Source organism: Zeus faber (assembly GCF_960531495.2).
Source record: "Zeus faber genome assembly, chromosome: 11".
Taxonomy (NCBI): domain Eukaryota; kingdom Metazoa; phylum Chordata; class Actinopteri; order Zeiformes; family Zeidae; genus Zeus; species Zeus faber.
This window is the reverse complement of record NC_137205.1, coordinates 10631491-10659185: the sequence shown is the minus strand read 5'-3', so window position 1 is coordinate 10659185 and position 27695 is coordinate 10631491. Positions and strand designations below refer to the sequence as shown.

At 43.4% G+C, this 27695-nt stretch overlaps 2 protein-coding genes across 2 annotated transcripts; one reads left to right on the top strand and one right to left on the bottom strand.

Moving 5' to 3' along the window:
• Positions 1 to 12547: 12547 nt before the first annotated feature.
• On the top strand, positions 12548 to 16216 carry mief1 (mitochondrial elongation factor 1). The gene is made up of 4 exons (XM_080008800.1): positions 12548 to 12833; positions 13046 to 13226; positions 13860 to 14131; positions 14737 to 16216. The coding sequence occupies exons 1-4, from the start codon at positions 12687 to 12689 to the stop codon at positions 15574 to 15576; spliced, it is 1440 nt and encodes a 479-aa protein (XP_079864926.1). The 5' UTR covers positions 12548 to 12686; the 3' UTR covers positions 15577 to 16216.
• A 594-nt stretch (positions 16217 to 16810) lies between these two features.
• napsa (napsin A aspartic peptidase) lies at positions 16811 to 26418 on the bottom strand. The gene is made up of 9 exons (XM_080009864.1): positions 26178 to 26418; positions 25721 to 25889; positions 25079 to 25202; positions 22384 to 22502; positions 21763 to 21962; positions 19950 to 20072; positions 19610 to 19754; positions 18763 to 18861; positions 16811 to 18640 (listed from the first exon to the last, which is right to left on the bottom strand). The coding sequence occupies exons 1-9, from the start codon at positions 26243 to 26245 to the stop codon at positions 18479 to 18481; spliced, it is 1209 nt and encodes a 402-aa protein (XP_079865990.1). The 5' UTR covers positions 26246 to 26418; the 3' UTR covers positions 16811 to 18478.
• Positions 26419 to 27695: the final 1277 nt, after the last annotated feature.

The window sequence follows — 27695 nt, the reverse complement described above, 5'->3', positions numbered from 1 at the left end:
GGATCTGTGTAATGGTCAATATCATGTTTGTCGTATGTAGCCAGGAATTGGCAATGATGTGAGTGACATGACATTTGAAAAATAACATTCATAATAACTAACAGGAAGGGAAATTTCATATTATTGATAGATATTGCACCAGTTGATGTGCGCTGTGCAGACTGTTTTTAATGTGGGCCTATTGGATATCCTGTCTACATGGCTTGTTAAATTCTATCGGGGTTGTGAAAAATAGGTGTTTGTGTGCATAACCCGATATATAGGCTTATTAGAACTTTTTGGTGTGTCAAACGATGTAGGGGCGTGTGTCATCAAGCGAGTGTCATTTGACTGACACAATGATATGATAATATCATAATGATTGATATAATAAGTAACTCATTAGACTGTTAAATCCAATACACTGTTGGTAAAACATTTAACGTTAAGTCTCCGCAGCAAATAAGCAAAAAATATTAATAGTTACTGAAACATTATTATAATACGTTAGCACCAATAGGGAATGTACAATAATGGTGTTTTTTATTTAATCATATTTTCGCACTTATCAAATAGGGTCTGTAGCTTATTGCACATGAAATGTCCGATATGAAAAAGGTTGAGAATCACTGGTCTAGACATTTTAGGATAAATGTATTGTTTAGAGTAGCACATCAACATGTACTATAATGTGCCTGCTGGATAACTAGCAACATCGCCTAAGTGATAAGGTAATGATATATGAAATATGACATACAGTTGATAATTCATCTCTGAAACTGGCAATACATAAAATCATCTGTGTTGGCTGGATTACACTTCAAGTCCCAGAATTATATTCAAAACTGTTGTTTTTTTGGTGTGGGGGGGGTGTGGTTTAAGCAGCTGCACCTGTCTTGGGTCTAGGTAATTGGGCCCGGGATCAGGGTGGCTGTAGGCCTGTTGCTTGTTAGAGCAATCAACGGGCTACAGGTAAAATCCCCATCCTCACACACATGGACCCTCATCTTCGCTTTAAAATGGCTACTTACTTTTCTGGAAAGTTTGCCTTCTTGTGATCAATTCATTTGTTTTTCTAGGTCATTTGAGGTGGGGGGGAAATGTTTTCTTTTTTTTGTGAATGTTCATCCATTGAAAGTTTACTGACCGCAACTAGCTACGCTGCTTTATCAAATTCACTGTGACTGCCTTTCGCCGATTGCGTGCACCCGATCTTTGCATTTTTGCAGGAAAGGCGGACCCCGCCACCAATGATGGAAGCAGCAAATAGAGTACAACATACATACGCTAAATACTGTACAATAATTTGTCAAATAATAGTGACATTAAAACATTCTTTGTGAATATCATCTGCTGCAATGAAATGTTAAACAGGTCTCATTCTGATGTGTTTATTAAAGTATTTATTGTATAAAGTCAAAATATATTTTCATACTGATGTGGTGCAAGAAAATAATGGAATAAATCCAACCTCCAATATATAAACAAAAATTCAACATTTATCTGTGTTTTTTTTTCCGTTTACAATGCAGCAATAAAAGTATCAGTTTAATCAAAACAATAATACAATAACTTCACATTACAGGTGGAGGGAGTCTATGAATATGCAAAAATCTGTCTAGTGGGTTACCATCCATAAAAGTCATTTGTTTAGACTACAGACTAGATGAACTCAGAATATGAAATACAAAAAAATACAAAGACAGACAAACCATAATCAATGTATGAAATATAAAAGCACAAAACAGATGTGCTTAAGGACCATGGACATGAATTATTATTTAAATATATATATATTTTATAAATTAATCAGTATTGGATTTAGTTTTGTCGAACTATCATAGCAAACCCCCACACATTTATTTTTACAGAATAGTTTGTTAAAAACAATTACGAATAAGGCAACTATTATAATTCAATACAGTATACACACATATAATTCTTCTCTCTATGGTATCTGATGTTCTACTACCTCAAACAATCTAGTACAGTATATCCAGTTAAACCTCTCCTATGTATAAAAAAAAGCAAATTATATCAATACATATTTTAAGAGCCTTTTATACAATGATATATGCTGAAAGTAATAATTACTCAAATTTGCATTAAAAGTGTTTGCATTTGAACATTTTGTAGTTAATAAAACGTTTTGGTATATTTAACCATACGGCACTAACGGTACTATTATGTGTATTCTGTGATGTCAAGGAGCCTGACAATCCGTGCAGCACTTCTGCTCAGGGCATGTACTTCCTCGCCTTCATTCTGGGTATGATATGCATATCTCTGACGTCATCATGCTGAAGCAGCCAACACAAGTAGCGCTCTGTCCCCATGCCCCATCCACTGGTGAGGAGTGGTATTGCCTTCCGCATGTTAATGTACCACTTGTAGGACTCTTCAGGCACTGCATGGTGTTTGAGGGCCTCCCGCACCAATTCAGGGGTAGAATGGCGTTCACCAAGACCTATAGTTTCCCCCAGTCCGATCAGCAGGTCAGCGGCTTTGGCCTTGTACCGCCTTGTGCCTTCCACATATGCCTGGTAAAAAGGAACTCCTAGATGGTCCATCTCTGTAAGCCAAACAGCACCACCATATTTGTCGATCAAGATCCGTTCCCCTTTACGAGTTAGCTTCCTGCCAAACTGTGGTTGGCCATCCTGTACCAGCTCAAAGCAGTCAGGGGAGGGCATCAATGGAATAGCCTGGTCTAATGTGACTCTTGGCAGTGGGTTTTGACCATTTAGCTTGCTGAGCATGTCTGTGACATGTTTCAGGGTCCCAGCTGTGTTGAGTATTATGTCAGAGTGTTTCTTTAATAAAGCATTGGTGAGGTAAAACACATACCCTTCTGCTATTTGCATGGCAGTGTCCATATCACCAAGCAGCTCACACTCCACATGGTAGAACTGGTTCAAGTGTGTGGCATCAGGGTCTTCCCCTCTGAAGCTGGGAGATATGTAGTAGGCCCCTGGAATGTTTTCCTGAAAGCGGAGGAAGTACTCCAGCACAAACTGCATTGAGTCGGCAAGGTAGACATCCTGTCCTAGCATGTTTACGAAGACTGGCTCTGAGTCAGAGCCCAGGCCCATTGGGGATGATATGGTGTCAGTGGTGAGAGGTGTCAAAGCATAAGAGTAGTGGGAGGCATTGTGGAAATATTCCACTGTGCTGTGAAAAAGGGTATTCTGAATCTGGAACAGGTTTCGGTACCATTGGCTCTTGATGGCAAGCATGGAATGAGTCTGAGGGTTTTCCCATGATCGAGGAGGCTTGCAATGGATGATGCGGGAGCGAACTTTAGTGAGGGACTCAGGGTGGGCAGCTGGGCCATCCAGTGAAGAGACATATCCTGGGTAGTTTTCAAAGTATTCTGGATGTAGTTCAGCAGGTTTGTTGCCATCTGGTGACGGCACAAGAGGGATCAGCTTGGCATGAGCATAATCAATCTCATAACCCTCAAAAATGAGTGCAATACCTCGAGCTCTCATCCCTTCCTCGAGCAGTCTGGCAACTTTAAGGGCGGCTAGAATCAGTGCTGTGTAGTCAGGATCCTCCATCCTGAAGATGTCACTGGAAAGTGGTTTTCGTGGCACCAAGACAGTAAGTCCAGGTGTGTTGGGGTATGGGGTAAGGAATGCAACATGGCCACAGTCTTCCCAAACTCTCCATTGTTGCTCCTCTCCGCGTATAATTCGGGGGAACAGGCCATCATTGGAATGATCTCCAAAGAAGTCATAACATGAAGGTGCATTTGGTGTTGGCAGTTTACTTCTTATCTTAGCCTGAATTTGGTCCAATAGTTCATCATCCCAGAGAGGGCCACTTTTTGAGCAGCAGTAACCAGGATCATATGCCTGGAATTCCTCCTCTTTGGCGAGGTGGGGTTGCCAGTTGTGTTCTACACCATTGAGTGGGAGCAGCCTAATTTGCGCTGGCCGGTCCGGGGATGGGTTGAAAATGAAGGCACAGCGCTGCACTCCAAGTCGCTCACACAGCAGGTTGGACACAGTTCTTGCTGCTTGAAGCAAGGCCACAAAATCAGGTACTGGCAAATGGAAAATGCTACTTGGTCCACTAAGAGTTTTTCTCATCAGAATGGTATCCCCTGGTGTCCAAGGTTTGGCATGTAGGTAGGCAACCAACTCATCTGTCTCCCATATCACATTGGAGAAGCTGTTTATAGGTCGGAGGACTTCCACTCGAGAAATTCCACCAACCATGGAGGCCACAAACATCACCCCGGCATTGGTTTCAATGACAGAATCCCCCTTAGCATCGACAGCGATGATCCCAGCACAGCTTCCTTTCAGGTTCTCAGTCATAACTTCTCTACATGCATTCCTGAGGCTATAGCCTTTGAGATGGTAGAGGCTGGCTACTTTTTGTGCAACTGAGTGCCTCAGAAACACATCTCCATCTCCAGAGCAGGTAACAGCTAGCTTGTCATCAGCATACACGCCTGCACCTACTACGGCAGTATCTCCAACTCTGCCTTTTAGTTTCCCGACCAAACCACCCGTAGATGTTGCAGCAGCTAACCTGCGCCAGCGATCTAAAGCAACAGCTCCCACAGTCTGGGGATGATTTTTTTTTGTTGTGTTATTACTACTAAGTTTCAAAGTTAACTCTTTGTGACGTGTGTCAGTGTAGAAATAGTCTGGCCCCATAGGTTTCCATTTCTCCAAACCTTGGAAAAACTCCTCAGCCCCATCTCCCACGATCAGAGAGTGTAAGCTTTTCTCCATAACACATCTGGCTGCTTTGATTGGGTTCTTAATTTTCTGCACACAGGCAACAGATCCAGAGTTCATCCCACTGCCATCTATTATGGTTGCCTCCATTTCATTTTTTCCATCTCTGTTAAGAACAGAGCCTTTCCCAGCATTGAAGATGAAGCAGTCTTCCAGAGCTTCCACTGACCTCTGAACTGCATCAAGACTGCTGCCACCTTGTTGAAGCACCTGGGCTCCAAGGGTCAAGGCTGTCTGGAGGGCAAAGTCAATAACACCCACCACTTTGCTATTTAGCATCATCTGCTCTCCAGCCCCTCCATGTATGACTAAAGTATAGTCTGGGCTCATCTCGGAGGCAGAGACCAAATTGGCCTTTGTTGTTGCCTGATGCCCTTCTAGAGGATGACACAAGTCTCCATTCATTTGTACAGCTTGACCTTGTTGAAGCAGACACTCCAGAGCTCCCATCTGGCATGCAATGGCATATCTTGTGGCTAGGAGCATCACTAGTTTCAAGTTTGTCTTCAGACTATCATGAAGCTTTTCCAACACAGTGGCGAACCTGCCTTTACCATTTAGCACCATCCGGACCTTGTCTCTCCGCCCCAGGTAAGTCACAGCTAGTTGGTCTTTAGCATAGACATTGCCCACTGCACAATCCACGCCTTCCATTAGATCTTTACCAGTAAGGTAAATAGAGGGGCATCCAAAGCATTCCAGGAACTTTTTCATTGGGTTGTCAGGGGGCATGGACCACCGAAGGGCTGCAAGGTGAGGCCCTACTCCCTGGCCACTTTTGGTGGCTTTGATGAGATTCTTATGCTCCAGGAAGGCAATGTGGAACAACCGGAATAGATTAGCTGTATATTGGGGTGTGTTATCAGGTCCTACACAGGATAGCAGAGCATCTACCAACTCACGGGAACACATAGTTAAAGAGTATGTTGGATCACAGCGGCCATGTTTGTAGTGCCGCATATGGGTAGGTGTGACAAGGATGTGACTTGAAGCAGATTCCCCAAGCGTTTGCCTCAGGGAAAGCTGCAAAGAGAAGTTGATCCAAGCATCATACAGGCCTCTTTGCCCTCTGAGTGTAGAAAAGACATCTGGGTAAGAGGAAACCTCAAAAGTAAGGACTGGATGAGTGGCCTTTAAGGGTGGACTTGGGTTTGGTTTTATTCCGCATAAGGGGAATGTTAACGGAGTTGAGATAACGTGATTAGCATTGTTTGTACTGCCTTTCATTGTGTCTTTGTGGACAAGGTTTAAATTAACAGTCTCAGACAGATGGTACACACATTCTGAGACAAGTCCAGCCACCATTCCATCCACAGCACTGTGCTCAAACACCATTCCAGCCGCGCTGTCCTTGAACACCACGAGATTGACGACCTGTCAAGGAAATGGAAAAAATATGAATACATAGCAAGACATTTTGGTGTTTCTGCGTGTATGTCATTTTGTCAATGCAGATTCACTGCATTACCTTGTCATAGTATCTCAGATAAGGCCCTTCTCCTCCTCCCAGCCTGACTGTGTTTAAGATATCTGCCAGCTCAGAGGGTGCATTGTAATCCTCCAGGGAAAGAGCCACCACGGCACTCTCCATGATGCCCAATGAAACTGCTGCAGCTCCTCCTTGCTGTAGAATCTCCTCCCTGATTGAAGCCCAGGATTTGCGATCCAAAGCAGACAGGTTGCAAATGGTTGATGGGTCGTTCTTTTCTGTTGCACTGGATTGACTCATCACCCAAGCAATTTGGTTGTAGATGTCAAGAAACGGTCGAGGACTCTTGGTGCCACCAGTGCTGGGACAGCACAGAATATCGACCGGGAACACACCTCCAGCGCAGATGACAATGGCGTGGAGGCTGTCTGGGTATACCTATAATTGATGAAGACAGATTTTTAGAGATGAGTGAAATTAATTTGTATCTATTTGAAACTCATCCAGAAAGGGAGAAGCTCATTCATGAATGGTTGTGTCTTGGAGTTCAGTCAGCTTGAAGTTTAAAATGTGAGAACTCCAGACTAATCTTGTAGTACACTTGAACTTGAAATTAAATGAATTAAAATACCTTCCTCCCCAAAACACTTACATTTAATAATTCATGCTCAATTTCGTTTTGTCAAAATAAGCATTCATTTTAGACAACTTTATTAATCATTTGTAATAAATGACATATACTGATCCTGCCTCTACTGGCTATTGCACGACTGGGTTATGTGTTATGGTGCATACCGCTCTCATTTTGATCATGATAAGGAGGTGGTTGACGATTATTTCCTGTGAGGTCAGTCAACAAAATCATAACTGCTCATGCTCACTTGAAAAGCAATACAATTTGTAAAAAAAAACATTATACTTGATTTTTGTCTGCCAACTAATACACAAAAAAACACAATTATGTTCATTTAAGCACTTAAAAACTTATAATATGAATATATTAATATGAATAAGACTTTACTTGGGATTTTTATACTTTATTAATCCCTCCAGGGGAAATAAATTCTCTGCATTTATCCATCCTAGTATCTGACGTATCTAGGAGCAGTGGGCCGCACATAGTGGTGCCTGGGGAGAACTTGGGAGTTAAGTGTGTTGCTCAAGGACATTTCACCGCGCTACCAGGAGGAGCCAAGGATCGATCCGGCAATCTTCCTATTACTAGACCCGCTGCCCTACCTCCTGCCCTAAATATGTGGGTTTTTTATTATTATTAAATTAAAGTCAATGAACATATTCATTGAATGATAACTTGCTAATTCAAAAGTATATCTCACACAAAAACAGCTCCCCATCAAGACCTCGTAGAGGAAAAACTCACTGTAATCTCATCCTGCTTTGCTCCAGGTATTCGGCAGGCAGCGAACACCTCAGACTGCTGGGTGCGCTCGGTCTCCACGCCCCCCTCCACCAGCGAGGGCTCGCTGTAAAGCTTCGCCAGCCCCCAGAGCAGAGCAGCGGCCCTCTCCTGTTGGGTGCAGCCTCCCTTGGTCCCAGAGGGCGGTAGCACCGCAGGGAGCGCCGTGGACGTCGGCAGGGGGTCGGTACACGACAGCAGTCGACTCTTGAACTGCTCGGTCACCCAGTTCTCGCAGCCCGCGGCGGAGGTGGCTAATTTTGTCTGCGCCGCTTCGAGAACCTCCCTCTGCTGGCCGAGGGTGTCCTTGAACTTGGGGTAAAGGTCGGGGCTCAGCGTGAGCTGGAGAACACGGCACACCTCTTGCAAGGTGACGTCGAGCTCGGGAAGAGGGTAATCGGGAAGGGCCATCCTGTTGAGGAAGGCAAGGTTTGTGAGGGACGGAGAGAGAAGCATAGCTGCACGCCGTTGAAATAAATTCAGAGGCCCAGATTCAGGAAATGAATGCCCTGCTGTGATTTTGCTCCATCCATGCACGGATCCAGCTAATGTCACTCATCAGTTGGACCTCTAGGTTGAGATGAACTCCACACAGTTGACTCAAAATTATGGATTGGAAATGTACTTTCTGAACCTGGATTTAGACCTAAACTTTTGCTTCAGTTCCAGTATTTGTACATGGTGGCCTCCATGAACTGATTAGCGATTGTTTGTAAAACATAGGAAGGGACGGGATTAGTTTTCAATAAAATAATAAATCCACATGAGAGCTATGCTAAATAACATTGTTACTGTTGTTTTCCACAGGGACATGTTCAATCGGACATGAAAAAGTAAAAGAAAATACATTAATATTTATTAATAATAAAATGTATTATTATTATTATTGTAATAACAAGATAACACTGTATTAATTCCCGGGGTGAAATTCAGGAATTATTATTGTAGTATTTATATCATAATAATATTACGGAAATAGCTGGATTCTGTACACACACTACAATGCATTTTACTATAAAATATACCATCATCATAGAACAAATACAGCCTTCCAATCGTATTTGCTTATTACCATTGTTTCCACATGATGGTCCAGCTTGCTCATGCTGTTGCAATACACATAATTCAACTAGTCAATTTGTAGTTGCGGGAGAGGGGGCTTGGCAGTCAAACTGAAGAGCCTTTGTCCAGTAGCTTGGACAGCTTTAATGGATTCCGTCCATAGATTCCATGGTGGATCCTCGGTTTGTCAATATTGACATTGACACCTGCGATAAAATATTATATTTGATGCTCACGCCTCCTCCCCCAATCAGCAACCCGCACCCAATCAGAGCAAAATTATATACTGGTATTTTGTATTCCTGGTCGTCATGGGAACACATCCCCTGTCGTAAGACTGTGCCTGGAAATTAGATTTCTGCTCATTTGCCCTAACAGTTTGAGGAATTGACACAATGTTCTCTATTTATCCCAACCTTGTGATCGGAGATTCATGCAGTTCCATAAGCCCAGATTCTGAAAACACTCATAAATGTTGAAGAAATTAAGAAGTAAAAGTTTTATACCAATATGACCAAATGACAAGCACAACATCTCATTACAAGATCATTTTCAATACACAAACCAATACAATGTTGATGGGCAAATGTTTTAGATAATCTCCTCTGAAAGAGTTAACAGTTATTTTGATTTGATTAGTGTATTACAGAAAGTGTATTTTATACAGACGCCAAAGGCAGCCCAGCACCCATTGTATCAATCACCTCATTTAGGATCAGCCCTTTATATGAAGGATTCATGTCCCCAGACTTCACATTGGGATTTTTTTTTTTATGCTCAGACATAATGAAGATTTTCAAATGCAGTTATTATCAAACAGCACTAATAGTTTTCAAAGACTGAAGCAACGCATTTGTGTGGCTGATATAACTCCAAGTCAGGGTGGAAGATATTAAAAATCGGAAGGGGAGCATTGTCCTGGCAAGCATTCTATAGTTGTGAAAAACTCACATGTGTTTCAGCTCCACACATGGAATGAAATTGAATAATATTATTTAGAAACACGTAATTTCATGGTCATTCACTCTGTGCCCTCTAAGAGGCATTTCTGAAATAATTAGTTTGTCCTTAAACTATTCAAATTCACATTGACAACAAACTGATTATTGGATTTTAAAAGAGGTATTTGAAGGACATAACTACCTTCCTTTGCATAACATTTTGACTCAATTTAGTTTTTTAAATATGTAACCGAGAGCTCCGTGGGGATGCTGATACACCTATTGTACATATGACATGGGGCCTATACATTCCTAAATCTACAATCTTTATTGGGACAAAAAAGTTACTTACCTCAGTGCCAAAAACTCTCCAGGGTCTGACCGTTCGGCAAGACGGAGCAGCAGTCAGTGGAGAGAGAATTTAGAAGTACGACAAAAACATGGGCTCCAATATAATGTGTACCCAGTGATTCTAATTAAGGAATTCAATTTCCTCTCACTGCTGATTACATCAGCTCTCTCTCTCTCTCTCTCCCACCATTCTGAGGATTCTGAAGTCCCTTGGGATGATGTTCTCTGAATGCACATTCCTCTTCCAATAATTATTGCTGACATCTTTCCCATTGTGTATATTTAACAGTTAAGATTCCTCAGTCAGTCATACGGTGCAGTGAAATGATGAAGGGGAAAATTCCGAAGACTACATGTAATGTAATCATGTAATGTAATATAGAACATGTGTAATGGCTTTAAGAATAAGATATATCTCACTTCAAATGTAAAGTATCAAAATTATTATCCAACCATTTTACTCAGTTGCTTCAGTTACTGCAGGGACAAAAAAAAAGACGTAAATATTTATTAATAATAAAATGTATTATAATAATAATAATAGCTTGTTGTCCAGCAGGATATATACTAATACACAAACAGAGCGGAGAGGGGAATAATATTACCATAAAATATTTTTTTTCCCCCCTCACCTTTTTGTTAGTTTAAGTTCAAGTTCAAGTTGAAGACATTATTTGTCACATACATACACATACGGTCGTACATATATGCAGTGAAATGTCATGACACGCGGCGATTACGCACAACAAGCTCTAGAAGCTCGAAAAACACGAAAAATACTCAAACGTGCGTAATCGACACGCGGTGCTCGCGGAGGCGGCCGCAAGGGGCGGCGCCACAATCGCGATTCTGGGTTCTACAATGATATGATAGGATTAATTGTCTGCGTTGTATTAAATATGCATCTCAATCCTCCGAAATTATTTAGATGTATATTTAATACGACACAGACAATTCATTCTATTATATACCTATAGCGTAATAAAGGCAGAAATATCTAAGTTAAAAAAAGTATCCATCTCTAAGTATCTTTTCGTACACATTTAAATTGATGTATGAATAATTTTGCCATCAGCGACACAAAATCAATAATAATAAATAAAATAATAAATAAATACATTTCGCATAGTCAGTCAAAACCTCGCGTAGAACTGTCAAGGTCCGGAAGTACTAAGCAGACTCAACTATTTGCTTCCGTGTTGTCGTTGTCGTTTCTGACCCCGGCGTGTGGGGCAGCCGTGCCTCTGATTAGGACAAATCGTTCGTCTAGTTTTCCTAAACGTAAGTTCAGCCATGTTTATCCACACCCCGACGCCCTGTTCTGTTCGGCTCGATCCCCGTTCGGTGTCCGTTTGACAACGCGTGCTAACTCAGTGATAGGTGTCAAGCTAGCATGCTAAGGCTAATATGCTAGTCGTTTGATAGTTGACTTTCCATTGAGCCAGCCATGTTTTCAAGATAGTTGACCCCTGGGCTCTGGATTTAGACTTCAGATCGAGTCCGTTTCTTCTGTCGCGGAGTAAAAACGGCCAGAAAATCACAGAAAAGCGGCGCGATAGTGGTGGCTAACATGGGTAGCTGCAGCGTCGATTAGATGGAAGCAAACTGCCCGAAGGTGAATTTATCCAGTGATCAACTGCCGCATGATCCCAGCGTGAGTGTCAAGACATATTTATGTGTAAAAAACCCCACAGTTCAGTCTCAAAGGCCTTCACAAGCCCTGATCTACGATCGTCTGGTCTCATCCTCCTTCATTGAAGTTATTAATCTGCCTCGTATCAGGTCAGGGATCTGTGTGGTCCACCTGGTTCTGAGATTGGGCTTTTGAAACAACAGTGCTCTTAAGTATGCTTGGGTCGCCCAATGGTTTCGCCCCTGCTTTGGCCTAGTTTATGGCCACAAAGGATTCTGCTGATCATGTTGCCGAGGTGTGAGTTTAATTTGCCCGTGCCCATTGACGGGTTGGGGGTTGGAAGGTGCGGTCAAGATATGAATCGAATGTGGCTTTTAAAGCCCTGTGAGACATGAACCAGATTAGTCACAATTTGTCACAAAAATAAACGCCTTATTGCAACTATTTTAGGTAATGTTGCAGAATTGCTAGATTCTACAATCATGTTTCGGGAATTTTAAGCCAATATTGGAAATGTTGCAACGACCTAACCAAATTTGTATGATCCGATGTTCAATCCCAACATGACATCTTCTTCATAAGATGTATTACTGTGGCATTGGCGTACAATGAACAAAGAAGACATTTAAATTGCAGTCATAATTATTTGTATGACAATAAATTGTCAAACATTTGGGGCAGTCTTGTATTGGGGCCTCTGAAATGTCTCATCTGGTTGAATACCTTGGTCCTAACTCGAGATATGGATTGTTCACTCATAATCAACATCATGTGACCTGATGACCTCTGACCCTAACCCTTCGGTCCTGTGTACCCAAGGTGCTCCCTCCTCTCCATGCGGGGTCACTGATGGGCGGCTGGTCTCGCAGTGCGGTGCTGGAGCTGTACCGAGCGCTGCTCCGCGCAGGTCGCCACCTTCAGCACACCGACCGCAACTACTACCGCCGCGAGGTGGCCCGCGAGTTTCGCCGCTGCCAGGCCCTGACGGCGCTGGGGGAAAAGGAGGACGCGCTAAAGAGGGGGCAGTTCTTCCTCAGCAGCCGTTTAGGCGGGCTGATGTAGTGGAGACGGCTTCAACCTCACCTGAAGAGCAAAGTAAGGGGCTGTTCTCGGACGTAGGATGGCTGGGGTGAATGGAGACCGCAAAGGGAAAAAGGATGACAATGGCCTTGGCACCGCCATTGATTTCATGCTCTCCAACGCCAAGCTGGTGCTTGGAGTCGGGGGAGCGGCCATGCTTGGCATTGCAACTCTAGCCGTCAAAAGGGTAAGTAGAGGTGGTGCAGTTATTTTAACATTTACCCCTTGGATTGCTTCAACTCCAGCAATTTAACAGTGTGTAATCTAATAGGTCCTGTTTGACATAAGCCAAACGGCTACATAAACACATCAATGCTCTGTTTTCATGTTGAAAAAAGGTTTATCAAAACAATAGGTCAAGGATGGAAAAAAAAAAAAAAAAGCCTCTTTGTCTCTCAGATGTACGACCGTGCCATAAGTGCTCCCAGCAGCCCCACCAAGATGGAGCATTCTGGCAAGAGAAGCTGGGAGGAGCCCAGCTGGATGGGCTCTTCGCCACGGGTCCTCAACCACGATATGAAGGCTACAGTGAGCCGGTCGCTTCAGTCTTTGCCCACCGCCGCACACTCTTACGAGCCAGGTGAGGGCGCTGTACAGGTGTACGGGGCCGCATTTGTGTTTTCAGACGTCTTGGCCCTCTAGACGCTGGGTTAAATTATCTGTTAAATCCATTGCGTATTCAGGATTATAAGGTTAAGCTTCAAGAAATGGTTATAATGAGATTTTGGTCTTGTGTTGTTTTCCATCAGTGCTATTTTAATATTGAAATATGTCATCAGTTGTAGTGCTTCCAGTGCCTTGGATAAAATGTCATTTTTCCACTGTCTAACTTTGTGTATTGTGTTGCCATTTCAATTCTTTGTATTTTCTTCATATATTTTTTTTAAATCTGTTGACAGACAGCCAATTGCGTGGATTGTTGTTCCTCCTCTACAGTGGGTGCTGACTCTATAGTATCATAGTCCAAGATGTTCCTTGCAGTGCTGAGAATTAGTGTTTAGGTTGATTAGATGTTTTGGATAATTCTAGGATTGATGTCAAAACTTCTCCTACTTAACAGCTTGTTGTCAGTTCACTCGTGAATTCTAAAACCCTTTGTCATTAGTGGCTGCTCAAATGCCCATTAGAATGTCTTCCCATCAAACATTTCCTTCATGAATTTCTCACATGGCCACTCTCCACTCAGTATCTTTCTTTTTATTTCCTTGCCCAGACATGATGCGGCGGGCTGTGGGTCGCACGGGCCTGGGCAGCAGCACCGGTACCACCACAGACATGCAGCGGGCGCGGATGCGTCTGTCCCTGCAGGAGCACCTGTGGGAGTTCTACCAAGCGAAGGTGAACATCCCCGCCGAGGAGCAGGCCATGGCCAGGAGGGCGGCGCTGGACATCTGTGCCGAGCTCAGGGTCTTTTTGCACGCAAAGCTGCCCGACATGCCCCTGCGAGAGATGTACCTTAGCGGCAGCTTGTACGACGACCTTCAGGTAGAAACAGAAACAGGAGCGGGGAAAGGGTTAATGTTGCACTTCTGTGTTTTGCGGTGTATTTTGAAGTCCAAAAATGGATGTTGTCTCCCATTTTGTGCCTTTCCAGTTTTTCTCTGGATTTTGAATATCTTTTCCATGTTTGCTTAAAATGTTAATAAATACATGGAAAGTTCTTCAAGCTTCTTTTGCTGCTTTTCCAAAAGTAAACACAAGAGTGAGAAATGTATTAAGATTTTGTTGATGCCAATTGCGCCCACGCCACGCCCAGAACGCTCCGGGCTGTTACACTAATCTCTGTCGCAATGTAGCTGAATGTTATTCTCCCTTGTAAGTCGCTTTGGATAAAAGTGTCTGCCAAATGACTAAATGTAAATGTAAATGTAAATGTAAATTACATAGCCTCGTCTGAGAAGTTTTCATTTTTTAAAAAGCTGACACATCACATCATCACACACGTCACATGCCATACTAAAGCTTCAAGGTGCAGGAAAATTGTTCAATGTTCACAATGAAAGGAAAGTGTTTGGATTACACTAATTTTTTTCCTGCATGAACCCCCAACAGTGTTTTGACTTGTTTTTTTTCCCCCCTCCCCTCGGCAGGTGGTGACTGCGGACCACGCCCAGTTGATGGTGCCGATGGTCCTGGAGAAGAACCTGTGGTCGTCCATTCCCGGCGAGGACACCATCATGAACGTGCCGGGGTTCTGGCTCGTGCGCAGGGAGAACCTGGAGTACTTCCCCCGGAGCAGCAGCTACTGGGACCGCTGCATGGTGGGGGGCTACCTCTCTCCCAAGTCGGTGCTGGAGGTGTTTGACAAGCTTGTGGCGGGCTCCATCAACTGGCCGGCCATCGGCAGCGTCCTGGACTACGTCATCCGGCCTGTGGTCCCCTCGGAAACGCTCACGCTGGAGGTCCAGTACGAGTTGGACCGCAAGCTGTATGTCGACTTCCTGCCGCTGCTTGTGATGGAGGACGGCACGTCGCTGATCGCCAAACCTCACCGGCTGGCGGCCGAGCGCCACGGGAACCTGTGGCGGCAGAGCTTCCGCGTGGCGGAGACGGCTCGCCTGCGGGCACTCGACCAGGAGGACGGTGGCTGCCGCTGCACCTGCCTCAAGGTCGCCAAGGCCGTGTGCAAGCTGAACCCCGCCCTGCAGCGGCTCAACGCCAGCCAGCTCACCAACGCCATCTTGCTGCTCAGCGAGAAGGAGGGCGACTGGACCCAGGAGGCGCTGGCCGACCGCTTCCTCCAGCTGCTGCGAGCACTGGTGGGCCACCTGGAGGGTGGGAGGCTGGCCTGTGCCCTCAACCCCAAAGTCAACCTGTTCTGCGAGCTGACGGAGCAGGAGGTGGATGAGATGGGCTACACGCTCTACTCTGCGCTCTCAGAACCCGAGGGGCTGCTCAGAACTGCTGCGGCAGAACCGCCCCAGCCCTGACGACCTTGACACCAAACTCAGAACGCTCCGGGCTTGGCTGCCTGTGCGGTAAAACCTCGGTGCTGAAAAGAGATACAATACTAAAGCCAAAATACTGTGGCGGGAGATACTGGGTTATTAGGATTCCTGCGGAGACACCTGCATGGAGTTGTCGTCCTGTGTACCAGATCAACTCTCTTAACTTTTTATTTTTCTATTCACCTGTCTGTGAAGAAAGTACATGCCGTACCAGTCACATAGAGAATAAGATCTCACTGTTGATGTGTGTATGTGGTAGATGTGACCATCCAAATATAACCTCAGATAAAAGATTTAAGTCCCGTTACAGCTCATTGTTCTGGTAAAAGCCATTATATTAATGGAACATTGAATGGCACACAGCTTATTAGGAGGGAGCCTCAAACCTTGAGACGCATACCAATGGATTCTGAATTGATATGTCAACTTGAAGGGGAACAATAAGTAATCGGCCTAAGGATCTGTAATGCTTGAATTTGGTTGCAATGTTTTGATGGAAGGAACTTAATGATCCCCGGGTTTACCGGGTTTGAATGCGGAGCGCTCGTGCTCGGCGGAGGCGACGGAATGTTTTCTTGACTGTATGTATGCAAACCCAAAAGCGAATAAATTGTTGATCAGCCTGAAGGAGTCCACATTCTTAAGTCGAAAGACATTTCAAGTCCACATACACATGATTCCTGATAATGGGCTATTCAGCTTCAAATTGAATCTTATCTCCCCCAAGAAATACAATGAAAGGTTGTGTTTGAAATGTGTGCTTGAGCAGTGTCCAGCGCAGCAGAACCAAAAAAACAAAACGATAATGGTTTTGGACTTACTTCCCGTTTTGCATGAGTCACGTGGGTGCACTGGGGTTGTTATGTCTACAGGACTTTAATTTTAGGCCATTTGTCAATCAGCGGCACGCAGGCATGCACTGAATTGAAGTCCCTACACTTCCAATCTGGAGTTACCATCCATTCCGCTCACTGAAAGGTGTAAACTAAGAACATTGCGGGTTTGTAAATCGACGTCAACAATACCTGGCATTCATCATTTCCTTCTTTAAAAAAACAAAATCGGGCTCACCGTTCCTCATTTGGCACGCGGCTCTGATATGGTTTCAGGAAGCGAAACAGAACTTTCAGAAATGGTTACCTTTGGCCCGCATGGCCTTGACCAAAGGTTTCCAACTTTGCTTTGTGGTGATTCCATTGATGCTCCCGTAATGGTTTTAATTTTGCTCCAAAATATAAGTTTGACCTCATGTGAACAGCCGATCTCTTAAAAAAATCTTCTCTGGCTGGTATGTGGGGGCTTTGTTTGAGCCACTGGGTAGAGTTTTTTGGCCTAACTCACCAGAGAGCATCTTAAGGCAGAAAGGACATCTAAACGATGATTCGTTAGACTTTGTTCTGCGTTATGAATCAAAAGGGATGAGGCAGCGGGAGGTGCTGATTTTTCCCTGATGGAAGGCGTCATCTTCCCTTCTGAGGGTCACAGGGATGATCAGTCACCATCTGGCTGGTTCCTTCTGACTGTCAAGGCTGTAGGTATAGGTAAGGATTAGTAGCAGTTGGATAACGCTTTACGTCCTAGCTCTTGTTCCGGTAGCACTTTTGATAGGAGCCCGTTTCCTGGAGGACTGGGATTGGCGTCGGTGGCCGCTGGGGCCGGATGACCCAGATCCCACGGTTCAGACCACCGCACCAGGTCAGCCGGGGGTGAACCGCTCACGTTCCGTGCCAGAGTCATTTACGCTTCTGTCAGTCACTGCGTCCAGCCCAGAGCTGCTAAACCCAAATGGTTCACCAGTCCCAGAGTAACCACGCCGCAAATCCTTCTCCAAAATAAGTCGCTGGGCTGTCTTCGTCTCACCGAGTTACATAACAGCCTCAGCATGGAGGAGTGGAGATCCAGGGCAGGTCCTTTGTTTTGTCTTGAGTTGCGTACAATGGAAGATCGGTATGTGCGTTCTAAATAAGGCGGGGAAAAAAAATATGTAAACACTGGATCGTATTTTTGTATTTATTGTACATTTAAAAACCAAATAAAACTTCTGTTTGCAGTTCTGTACTACGTGTAAAGACGTGCGCTTGGTTCGAGTGCTTTATTCTGGATGTTCAACGTGTCAGCCGATCATGCGGCGTCTCGTAGAGGACGTCTGCGGTTTTAAGAGTCTTCCTTTAAGTGTTAGAGACGTCAGTCACTGTGCCATGGTATTCCAAAAACAGCCCGAACGCAATGAGTCAAGCCTCGGCATCTGATAAAACGCATGTTCTCTTTTGAAAGTGGTTGGGAATTTTTATTATTTAATCATGGTACTTTGTATACTCCAAATAAATGTTGCAGCTGATGTTTTCAGTTTCGGTCGTCATTTCTCATCCGCACTCCCATCAGTTATATATACTCGTTAAACAACAATCAAATTAACAGATTAATGTTTCTGCCAACTATGCGGCTTACAGAAATCAAAATCACATTATTCCAAATTATTTTATTATATTATCAACTCTCCTGTGGCTCAAATTTACCTAGACAATTATACAAGAAAAAAACCGTATTTCAGTGTAGAAAAAGAGCTGTACTATACAAAGAACTAGTTTAGTCTAAAGCATTTTAATCACATAATTCTGCATAATTTATAAAAGAGGGGAAAAAAAAAAAAAAAATACAAAAATTCCAAAAGCTCAAGGTCAGTATTAAGTGTGCCAGGAACTCTGTGTCCATTTGACCTTTGCTCAAACAAATCAATACTTTATATTTGCCGGTAGCGTACAGCCTTGTTCATTTGGAAGCAGCTGGCCATGCGCACGTGATCGCTTTTCCCTAATTTGAGACGCACGGGTCTGCCGTGTGAGCAGGAAGCCACGTGGCGTGATGGAGGACCTTTCCGGGCGCTCTACTTGGCCGGGGCGAACCCCAGGCGGTCGGCGGCCCGGTCAAACACCGTGTAGTACTTCCCGATGAACACGTCTCCCAGGATCCACAGCGGCCCGGCTGGCGGCGGGATGTCCATGGCCATGAAGCCCGACAGGCAGATGGACAAGCCCATCTGAGACTCCTACGGGAATCACAGAGTTTGACTTGATTTCCTCCTCCCACAATAGCAGAACATCATTTTAGGAAGTTACTGATAATAATAAAATCGGTCAATGTTTCAGTCGTTGGGGACAGACGTCTCACCTTCAGCACGTAGTCGTCCCCGGTCAGGTTGAAGAGCTTTCCCCCGATGTTGAAAGCGATGGTGGGAAGGGAAGGGATCTTTTTGCAGTCGATCATGTACTGAGGCAGAATGAATGAAATGAAACCTCAATGATAAAGCTAAAATATCTTAATAAATATATTGTTAAAAGTGGTGGATTCATTTATAGTTAGCGGGGGTGGATGATTAAACAAAAAAAAAATATTGATTGGATATTTTGAATTCCCTTTACACGGCCACTTACGAGCTCCCCTTCTGCTGCTGTCAAGACTACACATCTCCATTTCAAAAATAAAATAATTATTTAAAAGTAAAAAAATACATTTACACAACCACTTAAATGTGAACATTTAGGCTCGTTTAATGTCAGGTTTATTGCAAATAAGCATCCATCTTAAGTTATTGTATGAGGACTGTAGGTTTTATTAATCTTTCATTTTTTATTACTTCTCTGTAAATTTTAGTTTATTCATATTTGTTGTCATCATGCGGTTTAGTGTACATTACCATAATTATTTTTATTGCGTACAGTTAAGTGTTGGGTTGATTGTGATTTTCCCCAATATTACGATTTTCTTTTTGATATTTTTATTATATAGCTTTTTTTTTTTTTTTTTTGGTTTGATGCTAGCCATTCAAACACCGCCATTTCCCTCTGGAAATTGATCCATCCATCTCTATCCAACTTCCTTCTAGATAGCGTGAGGGATAACATTATGCATTGGACAAATCAACACTGAGAACTCGACTCACGAGATACTAATTTTGAGTCAGGAGCTGAGCCTCTGTGAGCGCTGTTTAATGAATTCCCCATTTGCGTGACCGTACCTCTCCCATCAGCAGGGGCAGGGCTCCGATGGCCTTGTGCAGGGCCCGGATCTCCGCCACAGGACCCACCATCAGGGACGTTCCCGTGTCCACTATCGCCTGGCAACCGCCTTTGCACAGGGTCAGCTTGTTGCCCACTTCCACCCTGTCAAAGAAAGGAAGAGGCGGCGGGGATTATTTTCGTCACATGACAACCGTGCACGGGGCCTCTTGATCATCGATCTAATGAGTAAATGTGCTGGCAAAACATTAAAAAAAAAAAAAAAAAAAAAAAAAAAGTCTTAAATGTGGAATTTCCCCTGTTTTGTCCCACGGTCTGGTCCAGATTCACCAATCTCACCCGCTTATGTCGATCTGCCAGTAGGCCTTGCGCGTGACGTTGACGTAGTGCAGCTCCCCGCTGTAGTGCTGAGGGTCCGTGCCCCCCAGCACCAGCTCTCCGCCCACCGTGGCCGCCGGGTCTCTGAGAGGAGAGTGAGAGGATGGGATCGGTCGTGTGACAACGGAGCACCCATATGAGTTGGAACTACAGTAGACGCTTACAACTTTCCCCACGCCTCCCAACCCTTTTTTTTTTTCTTGCACGGAACTTTTAACAGGGAAATATGGTTGGGTTGATCTACCCACTTGCATCGCCACGTCTGTGGAATTACTGGACATTCTGGTCTGGTCTGGTCTTTCCCTCGTGCACACAGTGATACGCCGGGAGGAGAGGGAGACGCGCCGGTGGACACCGTTAGCGGGAATATTTCTCCCTAATGTGTGTTCACTGTAAACCATACGTTTATCTCATCAGTGATGGATGAGGCCCTCGCTACCTGGTCTACAAGAGGTGTGACATCACCGTCCAATCTAGAAATCGACGGAAGTTTTGCCTCCTTAGAGCGGCCGGAGCAGGAATGCGACATTCCCAGATCACACTTTTCTAGGTGCTTGCAGCTCCGGAGCTTTGTAGCCTCCAACTCAGATTGCTGTCCATCATGCCCACCCCGACCTCTCTCTTAGACCTTAGATTTTTAACTGTAAACCGGTCACAAAACGGGCTACAAGCATAATCTATGAACTACTCAACACATACAATTAGGCACCCCTGGACCGCCTTCAAAATAAACGGGGGAAACCTGGCACAAAATAATACGGGGAATCTTCCCCTTTTCCACATGTCTCAGGCGTGCCATTTGGCCCCGGGCCAAAGTCAGACTTTCTAAGATCAACGCCGACATGTGATGCATGTCACCCGGCGTGTGATGGTTGCAGGCAGGCTCCAGCCGCTCTGCCGCGCGTGTTCTGTATGCGCCCAAAACATCACATTCTGGCAAACCATCTTCCACACTTTCCCTGGAACACTGGGAAGAGCAGTGGAGCCGTCTCCATTCATTGCACTCTTTGGCGCGGCTCCGGTGCACATCCCACCCGGCGATTTGCTATTAACATTCAAATTTGGTTCCTGCAGCCCTAATGTTAACCACTAAAACTGTCAAAAACCTGTAGAACTGTGTTTGTTTTAAGCCCTACTGATAGTGATGCGAGACTCGCAAACGATTCGGTCATAGCGAACAGATCTTTAAAATGACTCGGGAGTTAGGAGTCACTCCGGCGAAAGAGCAAACCAAAAACATAAATAAACAAACTGAAAATAATTACTGAGGATATAATTAAAGTCCAAGGAAGAACAGCCCAAGGCATTTGGCACAATTCAACTGACTGATTTACTCTCACTCTAAATTCCACCCAAGTAAATCATTTTAACAAGAATCAATTATTCTGGGGAGAATTCCATTCAGAACTCCGAGCCGAACGACTCTTCGAGACTTTGGTTCATTGTTCGGGAAGACCTCCCACTCAAACGGCGCTTTCTGCCGAGTGACTCGCCAAGAACCCAATCGCAGATAAAGAGTCTTACTGTTATCGATACGCATAGCCAGCACTTTGGGAGGGTTGTGTTTTGAAATAATTTGGGGTTAGGGCTCGGCTTAGGCTGTGGTTTTAACGATCAGGCTTTCGACGGTTTTTAAAAAAAAAAAAAAAAAGGGGGGGGTGGAATTTAAGCCTGCTCCAGACATTCAAACGTATACAATTATTATTAATTAATACGTCGACGCTGAGAAAATTCCACTTTCAAAAGCCGTCATGGACGGTACGCCCGCCCAGACCTGCTGATGTAGAACGAGAAGACGTCCTGCGGGAGGAGCTTGGCGGCCATGGCGGTGTCAAACACCGGGGTGACTTTGGCGACGGATATGGCCGGGTACGCCATGCCCAGCACGCCGTCGAAGCGCGCCACGGCAAACGTGATGCCCGGCTGTTTCACCGCTTCGCCAAACTGCTGGTGGGGGATCGGCAGACTGCCAACCTGCCGAGAGAGAGAGAGAGAGAGAGAGTCTACATGGACTGGTTCTCTGGTGAATGCAGGGTTCATTCCATCACCCCCCGCCCCCCCATTATGATTTGAAATAAGGACTTTTCAAGCACTTCAGCACAAAATGGGCTATTTTCAAGTTGTTCCAGTACTTTAAATGTGTGAGGACGAAATTCAAGCACTTCAGGGACCTTATAAGAGCCCTGTGAATGGAGCCGGTATTCCCTGGAGATAGTGAAGGGAGTCTGGTAAATTGGAGGCCAAACGCTGCCCATTTGCAGCACCTCGTGGGCAGAATGAGAGCTTAACAATGGGTCTTGTGAGTCTTGTGACAGAGTGAAATGTCAGCGTGGCATGGGGGCACGTGTCGTGTCACCTGCACCCCCAAAAACTAAATAAATAAATACAAACTCACAGAGACCGTGTCCTCACTGATGAAGCCAGACAGGCTGCCCCTGCCATACTGGATGGAGAACTTGGTGCCGTTCTGCACGTAGGAGCTGGACTTCTTAGAGTTGTAACGATGGTGAAGCCCTACGAGGAGATTCGGAAATAGATTTTGGTGTAGGAAAACCCAAAAAATAAAAATAAACAAACAAATAAAATAATACACTCAGCTTTTTTCTGCTGAGAATACATTCAATGAGTCATTATGTGAGATGGGTGCCATTTGGCCATTTTATTTTCAGGATTTTTTTTAAAGCGAAGACTTAAACACTCCCCCCCCCCACAACTTTTATTTTTATTTTTATTTTTTTATCATCCTTTGCACAGGTATTATTTGTGATGGGGTGGAAAATGGAATGCTAAAATGGCTTCGACACAAAAATATAAATAGTTTTTTTTTTGTTTGTTTTTTTAATCCATAAATATCACAGAGAATTTATTCAAAAAAACGTTTCTCCATCGATTATCAGTGACAGGTGGATAAGTTATGCTTGACAAAACCCATCAAACATTATAAAATAAATTATCGGCATTAAACAATATAATTTTCATTCGATATTCATTTGACAAATCACGACTGAAGGCCTTTGTCTTCACCCATGACTTTATTGTCATACAATTTAAGGAAAACCGTTGATGGGTAATGACATGATCTGATGTTTTTTTGGTGTTCTAATCAATTACAATAGACTAGATATTAAGACGTGTAAAAGATTGAAGCCACTTTGAAATTTTTTATTTTATTTCTTAAGATCATTCATTTTGGGAGTTGTGCGGCTTTAATGTCTGAGTTTTAGACAGTGGCAAGGCCTACAAGGCGTTATTCACAGAATCAAACTAACTAAAGCTGCTTTCACAGTCAGTTTAATGTCCGGTTGTCTGGAGGTGTCGCTGCCTTAAATCAACGAAACACTGGTGAAGGAAGGTGCCTGCTTGATAACCCCCGGTGAAATGCTCACAAGGATTGCTCTGGGTTGTTAGTGTGATTTCGCTGGTTGTGTACTATAATAACGAGCAAGTTGAGTATGAGATGATGATGAGGCATGTCGCATATTCTTGACTGGACACTGTGGAATCCCTTACCTACAGCGCAAGGACTTTAACATCCTTCCTGTGAATGCCTGAAACAATGCATTCCTCTTTAGCCCTACTGTATGTGCAAGCACAAAAGGATCTATTAACATCTGTTCCTGTGTGCTGAAACCCCGATCCAGATGATTTGGACATTTGCGTTCCCACATACACCTCCTCCTGGGAATGTCCAGATAATTTCAGGGTGGCAGTGCATGTGTGAAAGCAGCCTTAAAGTCTTTTAACTTACTTTCCACTTTGGGTCTCTGATGGGCCTACATTCACACAAACTGTGAAATAAGACAGCTCAGTCGGTTTTTTGTGAGCTGTCTGTTTCGGAAGACATGTCCTAAAAGGAGCCGTCCGTCTCAGTATCAGGTAGCACTGAGACACATGCGAATTAGAACCGCCTCCGTCTGATTAACTCCACCCAGCCCCGCAGCGCAACTGGGCACGCTAGCGTCGACGCTAAGAGCTAATCATGGGAAGTGCTCGGCTGGCTGCAGAGACCAGCACAAATCTTTTAAAAAGAAATAGGAATTTATACCAACTGTCCATGATAAAACTGCAGATGATGCAAATCAAAGTATCTGCTGTTTGTTTCTTTCCGTGCGTGTCCACTGTAGGACTATGCTGTAAGCTGCAGCGCGCAATCAGCTCCGCGTTCCTCCAAAACAAAACCGTAGATGTATTTATTTTATTTTCCGGTGTTTCTGTAAATGAATAAAACAAAAAAAAACAAAACAATAAAAAATAAAAAATTCCCAAGCCACTGTGTATCGCGCCCCGCATTGCTCCGGTGAAAGTCGGAACAAACTTTTGGAATGCATGCATTTGAGTCATATTTTCAGAAAAACAAACTTTAAAAACATGATTTTGGGGACTACCGAGAAATTATATATAAAACAAAAATAAAAGCATGGTGAAAGGGAGCAAAATAGGTCAACTTTAATAGACATATATATAAATTGCAATATTAAAAAAAAAAACCAAAATGCATGCATTTCAATATTTTTTACAACTCCTCTTTTAAAAAAAACCTTATTTGTCAATTACACGGATATCAATTTGCTCTTAAGCGCAATCGGCGCTGCGTCTGTAAAAAGCTCCACACGTGTTCACTTTGGTTCAAATCCTCTATATTGTCGCTCGGCATCATGTGACAGCAACGAGGGCTGCAATTAGGTCTGCTGACACATGAAGTCATGACTTAAGAATCTGGCTCACAATTTGTAATGATTACCCAGCATCAGTATCCAGGACAAGGGTTCTGTTTGTAGACTGAACACATCCAATTTTTCCATTTACATCAATTATAATTTTGTGGGGGGGGGGGGGGGGCTTGAAATACAATTAAGATCTATTAACAGGGTGGATTCTGGGATTATAAAATTAAATTAACAGACTTTCAAGGTCCCTTTTAAGACCCATTTTTATTTCCCAAGGACTTCAGCAAAAAGGGGTCTATTTTCAAGGTATTCCGGTACTCAAATTTCTGAGGGTGAAATTCAAGCACCTCAAGGACCCGGTGAGAACCCTGCTACCGACCACTCAAATCCGCAAAAAAAACAAACAAAAAAAAACAAACTCACAGCAGGCCACATCCAGGAAGGAGCAGTGGATGGAGGGCACCCAGAGGTTGGAGGAGCCGGTGTCGAACAGCACGGTGAAGTCCTGGGGAGGGGTGCCGATGCTGATCACCCCATAGTACTGGGCCTGAATGGTGACGACAGGGCAAGAAAATCATCACCCAAGGGAGCTAGAGGATGGTGGTGGTTTCGTCTTTCAGCGAACACAGTGGGACGGCTTTCAGATCAAGAATTATCGAGGACAAACACTGGGTGCTCTGTGATAAAAAAAAAAAAAAAAAAAAAAAATATATATATATATATATATATATATATATATATATATATATATATATATATATATATATATATATATATATATATATTTTTTTTTTTTTTTTTAAGTAGTGGGTGCTCACAGAAAATTTGGAAGATTTAAGGAAATAAAATCAGTCCAAAATGGGTAGTTATGCATGAGTGGATCATTGTTAAAATAATAAATAAACATCAAACAAATATATCAGTCTTGTCTTCTCCTGTGATTACGAGAGTGTCTAGAACACCCATCAAATTTAATTTGGACTGGCTTTTGCCCGCTTATACTCCTTAAAGTCATTATTCAGTATTTGACCCATCCGGCCACCGCATGATTCCTAAAATACCCACATCCATGAAATTGGTCAGTCGCTCAACGGGGAGGTTCGGCCTTTCTACAGGGGGAGGCTGGGTGTCGGGCTGAGCTCCGTCGGTCTCGGCCAGGGCCCGGAGCTGCTCCACGGACCTCCCGCTGTCGCTCAACAGGCGGCGCACGGTCCTGGCCTTGTGCAGGGGCACCCTGACAAAACCACGATGAAGAGGTGAGCCTACACAGCCCGGGGATCGGCAGAAAGTCGCTGCGGCGCCGCTGCGCACGGGGTGTAATTCCGATCACTCCATAGCTACAAACAAGGCGCGACGCCGCTGAAAGTCTGGACTGAAACGCAATTAACACTCGACGCACGCTGCGGGTCCCCCTGCGGCACGAAGGCGGCCGAAACGCCGCACACGTGCGCCCGCATCTCGACAACGAAGGCAAAGCGCGACGGGATGAAACCATTAGTTGACAAAAGCTGGTGTGAACTACCTGAAGATGGCATCGCTGTGGGCTACAAACAGCGCCGCGATCAAGAGATACTGCCCGCCGCGGGTCATTTCGCTCTCCGAAACGCTTAAACACAACCGCCTTTCGTTCACTGTTGGTTTTTTTTTGTTTTTGTTGGTTTTTTGAACACCGGCTGCGCGGAAGAACGACGGACAACTCGCCCGCTGACGCAGTTCGACAACAGGTGAAACTCCCTGTTCGGCCGTCGGCGCCGCGCCTCGCGTTTCTCCGCTCTCCGCCTCCGTGATTGGAGGAGAAACCCGCTGCGCCGAGTGGTTATTGGTTGCGGCGAGTGACGTCGGTGGCGATGAAGCGTCGCTGCACTGCCCCCGGATGACGCGGTAGGGCACGCGCTGCGACGTCGGCAACGCGGAGCACAGTGGAGAGCTATGACGCAACTAAGCTACGCTGACGTTCTTTCGTTAGACGGTATCGCCTTCTTCAGAGAAACGACCCTCAGGCACGGCGTCCAGTCTGGGTTCTCTTCTGTAGATATTCTGAAATAAATACTTTGAGAAATTATTATTATTATTATTATTATTATTATTATTGTTATTATTATTATTATTATTATTATTATAATAAGAATAATAACAATAATAACCATATTGTTAACATAATTTATAATATCGTATTATTAATATCGTATACCTGTAGTTATAATAATAACAAAACAACAGCATTGATAATAATAAAAAAAAATAATTATAATTATTAATGTTGTTATTATTATTATTACTACACTAATTAGTACCCTCCACACTTAATAACTATAATTTATTATTCTTATTCTTATTCTTATTCTTATTATAAGAGTAAGAACAATAATAACCATATTGTTAACATAATAATTTATAATATCGTACTATTAATATCGTATACCTGTAGTTATAATAATAACAAAACAACAGCATTGATAATAATAATAAAAAATAATTATAATTATTAATGTTGTTATTATTATTATTACTACACTAATTAGTACCATCCACACTTAATAACTATAATTTATTATTCTTATTCTTATTCTTATTCTTATTCTTATTATTATTATAAGAATAATAACAATAATAACCATATTGTTAACATAATAATTTATAATATACTATTATTAATATCGTACACCTGTAGTTATAATAATAACAAAACAACAGCATTGATAATAATAATTAAAAAAAATAATGATTATTATTAATGTTGTTATTATTATTATAACTACACTAATTTGTACCATCCACACTTAATAACTATAATTTATTATTTTTATTCTTATTCTTCTTCTTCTTCTTCTTCTTATTATTATTATTATTATTATTATTATTATAAGAATAATAACAATAATAACCATATTGTTAACATAATAATTTATAATATAGTATTATTAATATCGTACACCTGTAGTTATAATAATAACAAAACAACAGCATTGATAATAATAATAAAAATAATAATTATTATTATTAATGTTGTTATTATTATTATTACTACACTAATTAGTAC